This window comes from Fragaria vesca, linkage group LG2 (assembly GCF_000184155.1).
Source record: "Fragaria vesca subsp. vesca linkage group LG2, FraVesHawaii_1.0, whole genome shotgun sequence".
Taxonomy (NCBI): domain Eukaryota; kingdom Viridiplantae; phylum Streptophyta; class Magnoliopsida; order Rosales; family Rosaceae; genus Fragaria; species Fragaria vesca.
The window spans coordinates 9037478-9044982 of NC_020492.1; the positions used below are offsets into that span (position 1 = coordinate 9037478).

General features: G+C 35.5%; 2 protein-coding genes across 2 annotated transcripts in view; both read left to right on the forward strand.

Moving 5' to 3' along the window:
* Window positions 1–4469, forward strand: part of LOC101300694 (putative quinone-oxidoreductase homolog, chloroplastic-like) — a 5126-nt gene extending 657 nt beyond the window's left edge. The window contains exon 2 of the mRNA XM_004292303.1: window positions 3919–4469. Within this exon, the coding sequence (XP_004292351.1) occupies window positions 3919–4469 (551 nt within the window). The remainder of the gene's footprint in view (window positions 1–3918) is intronic.
* A 653-nt stretch (window positions 4470–5122) lies between these two features.
* Window positions 5123–6486, forward strand: LOC101300980 (putative quinone-oxidoreductase homolog, chloroplastic-like). The gene is made up of 4 exons (XM_004292304.1): window positions 5123–5250; window positions 5356–5497; window positions 5751–5842; window positions 5947–6486. The coding sequence occupies exons 1-4, from the start codon at window positions 5185–5187 to the stop codon at window positions 6484–6486; spliced, it is 840 nt and encodes a 279-aa protein (XP_004292352.1). The 5' UTR covers window positions 5123–5184.
* The last annotated feature ends 1019 nt before the right edge of the window (window positions 6487–7505 follow it).

Here is a 7505-nt window from a genome sequence, read left to right on the forward strand (position 1 = left end):
AGAGTTTAGCAAATGCATCATTTTCTTGTGGACAATAAGTGTGACATACTGATCACTTAATTTGTCGATGCATCAACCAAAACCATTAATATTTAACTGGTCCGTATGGTGGTTGGATAGGTGCACATATTTTTCCTTGCATTCTGTGTATAAAGAGATAATGTATATTCTAGTCTTTGCATGTGATGGTCTAGTATTCAACATTTTTAACGAGCAGCTTGATATAATATGTCATTAAAGACAAGACCCTTATTCTGAGGGGGATGCCCGTGTGATAATTGAGTTGAGGATACTGTGCATCATATGTTTTTCCTGGGTGCATCAAACACCAATACTATAGCTAGTATTTGCTCGAATCATTTAGCTTCTAGCTAATAAATTTGAATATAGTCAATGTACACTTTTGGCCGCACATTCGAAGGTTATGCAAAGATATTACACCATTTTTCTGGTGGTTTCATTGTTTTAAGCATTGATTCAATGAACTTACCTTTCGATAACGTTCTTCTGAAACGTAAAGGTATTCTGACCTCGTCAACCAGACGAGAACGCTCAATTCCTTAATATTGATAACTCATATCAATTTTGATTTAGATTCTAAGGCAACGAGCCCTTCCATTTTAATATTCTTTTGCTTCATGCAAGGAAGATGTCTAGTTCAAATTGTTTCTTCTGGAGACTACCAATTAACATGATAAAGCTACCGATTTTATCATGTCTGATGAATTTGGAATGAAACTTCAAGTTTCTTAAGGGGATTATTATCGAAACTAGAAGATCGATTTATACATGAACTACGGGTTCATGTCTGAACTACGGGTTCATGTCTGAACTACCGGTTCATGTCTGAACTACCGGTTCATTTCTGAACTACCGGTTCATTTCTGAACTACCGGTTCATTTCTGAACTACCGGTTCATTTCTGAACTACCGGTTCATTAGGTACATATATTTTCAAGTTATAATCATGTAACAATTGATGATATTAATTCCACGCTACTAATTTAGCATAGTGAATATGTCACGTAACTATGTGTAAATGCTTCTGGTAATTAACTACACATTAAATATGATGAATATATTAACAATAGCCATTATGAGAAAATATTTGGAGAGTCCTATAGACATACATAATGACTAGGTACGAAAATCCAGTGTCATTAGATTATTTCCTTTTGTTTTATTCTGCTGGACCAAAGGAATTGACTGAAATTAAAGTGAAATAAATAAACCTAGCCTCTACATGCTTTACAAGCCTACGGGGCACAATCTAAGAGGTGTGCTAGGCTTTTAGGTCCCGTAGAGGGAGAGTAGGCCTACTGGGCTAATAATGGTCTACCAAGAAATGCAATGTTATTAATCAACCCTTTCGGTAACTCCAATTGTATACGACCAGGTAAGCCATGATGAGGTGGTGGAGCGAGGCTCACTTAAGTACACATCCTCAAAAGTACTTGTCTAGACATCGCATCCAACTGGGTGAGCCTAGTTTGAGAAGAGTTATAATCATTGTCATAGACTCAAGGCGACACATGACGAGCTTATGTTCTAGCCTTAGAGCTTAGGTCGAGCTTCTGGCTCAATTTCATATATAATCATGTTTGATTTAAACTTCTGACTTAACATCATTAATATTCACCAATATAACATAAACCAATAGAATATATGTTATTAAATCGTAACATACAAACTTAATGTGAAAGTAATTATATGAAACCGAAATAAATTAAATTATAACGGAAACAATTTAATTCTCATTGACATAATGTATATGTAATAAAATTACTAAACCAATAAATGTCAATAACGTAGCGGTTACTTGCAAAACTAACTCATTTGCATCTCCAATTGCTTCTGGCATTAGTGTGTCATTACATACTCATAATAATTATCGATATAAACGATAACATAATTGAGAACTAATTGAATAAAATTTGAATTTGGTAACCGACAATTAATATATGGCATAAATTACTAAATAAATATCATTTATGCAGCGGTTAAGTACCAAAGACAATGAGTTCAAATCTCATTAATGCTTCTAGCATTACACATAAGTATTAAATTGGATAAAAGCTTCTGGCATGACATTGATGTAATAATCGCGTAATTAAACCTTAATACTTCAAGCACAATTTATGGGGTTATAAATATGTAATTGCTTCTGGCATTATACCCTCATAAATGTCAAATTGAAATGAATATGATTTTAATTCGTAATTGACATTAAATTAGGATCCGACATAAAGTCAATAACAAATATCATTTATGTAGCGGTTATGGGTTTAAATCTCATTAATGCTTATAACATTATGTATTACTGTATTAGTAATAAATGAGATAAATGCTACTGGCATAACGTTTATATAATAATTACAAAATTAAACCCAAAATTCATGCTTTTAGCATAATGAATTATAATGGAAATTATTCAAATTGACGTAACTGAATATTAAATTCATAACGTTTGTATCATAATATGCACAATAATTTGGCCCATAATGCTTGTAGCATAATGTGGGTTGTAAATTGGTAAATGCTTCTGGCATTACATGTCCTTAAATGACATATTGAATTTGACACAAATCAAATTTGTAACTGACAAAATATACATATTAAGCTACAATTAAGTAACATAATTAGCACTGAAATGTTGTTATACTATTGACGTAATATTTACTAACGGATTTTATTTAAACCCCATTAAGAGCAATATTAATTCCTTCTTATCACTAAATGCTTCAGGCATAATGAATATGGAATATATGTAACGTCTGCTATCATTGACCAAATTAATAGTAAAACCTTAATGGTTACAAGCACTACTTCCGGAATGCATGCATGATCTTGAGTTTGGATATCATGAAAAACTATACTTTTTGCTGATCCATGTGCCTCCTTGTCTGCACTACTAGGCAGTTGCGAAGGTTGATTTCGATGGCTACTGGCTTCCGTAATGATTTCCTTTTTTGGTGCTATATTTTCCTTTTCCAATTCTCATAACATAAGAAAACTTATATGACATTTCATGTTCATATGTATTAACCAAATAGACTAATACAATATATTTGGTGCTCATGCATCGTAGACGGATTTTTCAATATGCAATCAAAGTTAATAAGCATGAAATCATAAAATCGAAACATAAACAACATATGGTTCATGCTTCAGGATGGTTTTTCATGTAATCAAGGTTTAAAAGAAACATGAATTATAATAGAGTTTAGAAAACTATACTCGATGCAAAGCGAATCAATGAGTGTTCATCTTATGTGTCAGAACTGAGAATATTGGTGGACTAAACTTCTAATCCAATCCGAGAGCTTGTTTGTGATTGAAATTTTGAACCATGTTGAATGATTCTTCCATCGATTGATCAACGGTCTCTCTTCCATGCTGCATAAAAACTACCTTAGCGTTAGAACTATTCGTGCTGATAACGTGTTGTAAAATGGTTCTTCCATCGATTGATCAACGGTCTCTCTTCCATGCAGCATAAAAACTACCTTAGCGTTAGAACTATTCGTGCTGATAACGTGTTGTAAAACAAAAGGAATAGATTGAGAAAGGAGAGAAACAACCAAGAGAATGAGAGAATATGTGTATATTATTGAGTAAGGAACCATCTCTTATATAGAGATGAGGCCATGATGTAAATTACAATAACAACCCTAGTCAGCTAATTACAAGAATGCCCACTAAGTAATAACTATTTACAACACTTTCGTCGTAGTCCATCGATCATAATTAAAGTTCTACGATGCATTTCATGCATTTTATTACCTGTCCAGCTTTCGGTTTTACCTTTTCTACAAACCCTTCCTATAATTCGTACTTACATATCTTATGCAAGACTTTTGTGTAGGAACTTAGGTATACGTACGTAGCTAAATTTAACACTTCTTTTCTTGTTAAAAGTTAGGGTTGATGGAACAAACGAGCAGAAGAACATACTCATTACCGGTGCCTCTGGTAACGTCGGTCTTTATGCAATCCAACTAGCAAAGCTCGGAAATGCTCATGTCACTGTCACATGTGGAGATCGTAACATTGAACTTGTCAAGAGCTTAGGGGCAGATGAGGTTCTTGACTACAAGACCCCTGAAGGGGAAAATGTCAAGAGCCCATCTGGTCGGAAATATGATTTCGTGATCCATTCTTCATCGAAAGCAATTCTTTGGTCAGTCTTTGAGCCGAACTTGAGCTCAAATGGGAAGGTTATAGACCTTACTGCCAACCTGAGCTGCTTCTTTACATTTGTTCTTAAGAAACTCACCTTCTCCAAGAAGACACTGGTGCCATTGATCATAAATGGGAAGGGTGAGAACCTGGATTTTCTTGTTAAGTTGGTGAAGGAAGGAAAGCTCAAGACAGTGATTGACTCGACTTATATTTTAAGCAAGGCTGAAGATGCTTGGGCTTGGAGACTTGATGGCTGCAATACTGGGAAGATCATTGTGGAGCATTAGTTTAGTAGACTTCAAACTTCATTTACAAGATTGTATTCACTATTCTATATCTAGACTTTTTATTGGAATGTATATATTGTGTGTGATTTTGATTTGGTTGGGTTTGAATCCTGACTGTATTGTCTTCTTCCAAAAAATAATAATTCATGAATATATTGCCATTGAGAAGTTTTGGTGTGAAGTATGTTTTAGCATCTGCTCATTATTAACTAGCAGAAATTTCTTAACTGATCCTGTTTAATTTCAATTTCCTGTATTTTGTAGATATATTATTATTGCATAGAAAAAAGGGAAATAAATAGCATTAGTGATATGAAAATCACTAAAATGTGAATACAAGTCACATGTTTTCACTGGTTCGATTCATGTGCATTTTACTTGGCCAAGCCGGCAAAGTCGCCAAGTCTCATTCAGCCCTTAACATATATAGAACAATAAAAAACCAGGATATCGTTTTCTTTTTTGTATGTTAGATGAATCAAACAAAACGCTGCAAATTAAACAACGTACTACTTTTGAGTTTTTCCTTGAGGTTGAGTTGGATTTCAGACAAAGTTTGATTTTTTCAAGAAAACTGAATGGGTTGATATATTCACACTGGGACATGGCTATAAGATGCATATATATGGTTCCCAGGTTGGTGCCTTAGCTCTACAGAAGTTTTCTTTCTCATAACTCTTCTCTATCAATCTAGCTTCGAGTTCTATATATAGCTATGGCAGCCGAGCTTATGCATGCGGTTCTGTACGACAGCTATGGTGGAGGACCTTCTAGTTTAAAGGTTCTTTAATTGTAATATGTTTGAGTATATTGAATAAGCATACATGGTTTTGGAGCTTCCCTAATGATAAAAATGTTGAATATATATGTTCTGCAATTGTCACAGCATGTTCAAGTTCCAATTCCAACTCCTAAGAAAAATGAAGTTTTGCTGAAGCTGGAAGCAGCAAGTCTAAATCCAGGTGATTGTAAGATACAGAAAGGCCAGGCACGACCTATTTTCCCACGCAAATTGCCTCACATACCTGGTAATTATGATTTTCCTCTGTTGCACACTTGTTTTGGAATCCTTACAATCACAAGTTAATTTTAATTTCGCCTTTTTACCCTGGCTTTATTAGATGTGCTGCACAAAATCTACTTTATGTAGTGTTTGTTTTGATGAATCTGCTCAAAATTTACTATATATGCTGAAGTATATTCGTTGACTAAATCATTGTCTACATTAGTACGCTATTCTGTTTTTTAATTAACTGAGGCTAACGACATTGTTCGTATCAGTTACTGATGTGGCTGGAGAGGTTGTAGAGCTTGGAGAAGATGTCAAAAACTTCAAAGTGGGTGACAAGGTCGTGGCAATGCCTAGCTATGGTGTAAGTGCTTTGATCCCCTTTAGTTCAGTTCGCCACTTTCTTGCATAACAAGTTACTCAAGTTTAATTCAACAAGGAAACTCTTGTGTATGTTATATGTTATAGTATGGAGGTGGACTGGGTGAGTTTGCTGCAGCTAATGCCGAAATGGTAGTTGCTAGACCTTCTGAAGTTTCAGCAGCAGATGGTGCAGGCTTACCAGTTGCTGCTCTCAGTGCTCACTGGGCTCTCACCAAAGATGCAGAGATCAAGCTTGATGGAACAGACGAGCCGAAGAACATACTCATTACCGGGGCCTCTGGTAACGTCGGTCTCTATGCAGTCCAACTAGCAAAGCTCGGAAACGCTCATGTCACCGCCACTTGTGGAGCTCGTAACATTGAACTTGTCAAGAGCTCCTTGTTTACTTTTGTTCTTAAGAAACTTACCTTCTCCAAGAAGACACTGGTGCCATTGATCATAAGTCTCAAGGGTGAGAACCTGGATTTTCTTGTTAAGTTGGTGAAGGAAGGAAAGCTCAAGACAGTGATCGACTCGACTTTTCCCTTGAGCAAGGCTGAAGAAGCTTGGGCTAAGAGACTTGATGGCAAGAATACTGGAAAGATCATTGTGGAGCAGAAAGTACATGACCTGAACTTTTCTTAGAAGATTTTGAACTTTATATTCTTTGTATTTTTGTTGTATTGTCACATTACTATTGTGCAACTAAATAAGGTATTAATAAGCTTGAAATATGGCATTTTTTCTTGGCCCAAGCATCTTTAGCCTAGGTCCCATTTGGAATCCCATTTTCAGTTTTGCTCTTGTTACCTTTTCTTCTATAATGTTGACACCCTATTAACTATGATTCTCTACTCGGAGCTGAGGAGGCGGTGATTAGCTGAAAAAAAGGGAGAAGTGATTTGTGTTGTGAGGTAACTCTCTTGGATCCCTTTAATCGTTTCATTATTATCTTCCAAAATAATGAGGTATTGAGGTTTATTTAATGGTTCTGGTTCAACTTTGTACCGAGAAACTGACTGTTTGAAAGGGTAAACCTCATCTCAAAATTAGCTGGTTATATAGGTGCATCCAGTTTTCATCAAAGGTATATTTTGAAGGGTGTCTGCCAAACTCTTTCATGCAACTTAAGATCTTGGAAATCAAATGTTGTTTGAAGAAGTTATCCCAAGCAGAGCATGCTTCCTCAATTAGTAGTCCACACTCTCAAGATTAAAGTTTATATTGGCTGCAAAGAACATGCCTAATGTAACTTATCCTATAGTTCTTGGTCTTATGCACATCATTTTTGCACTGTTTTACACTTAAGACAGCCAAAAGTGTAAACGACTAACGTGACAGTAGGCTTAATATTAGAAGTGGTTTGGCAATTGATTGGAAGATGCCAGCTGCACTGAAGAGTGGTTCTACCTTTGAGTACTTCATCTGTCACCTAAAGGTGGTGAAGAATAATATTTTTGATAGGGTAAGTATGAACCTTGAAAAAGTGATTCTATATTTCTCAAACATGGGAGATACTTGCAGGAAGTCATTCTTAGTTCTAAGAGCACCAATATTTCTACCACGTTAAAGAAAACAATTGACTTGTTAAAGGGATTACATGGAGCATCAGCCCATGTTAACATCAGCGCAACAGATACATGTGACAGAGTGGTAGCTTTATT

Bases quoted from the DNA above. Each gene is read 5' to 3' on its own strand.
- LOC101300980 (XM_004292304.1), top strand. From the start codon at position 5,185: ATGGCAGCCGAGCTTATGCATGCGGTTCTGTACGACAGCTATGGTGGA. The intron at 5,251-5,355 runs GTTCTTTAATTG...CAATTGTCACAG, and splicing joins GAGGACCTTCTAGTTTAAAG to CATGTTCAAGTTCCAATTCC. The intron at 5,843-5,946 runs GTAAGTGCTTTG...TATATGTTATAG, and splicing joins TGGCAATGCCTAGCTATGGT to TATGGAGGTGGACTGGGTGA.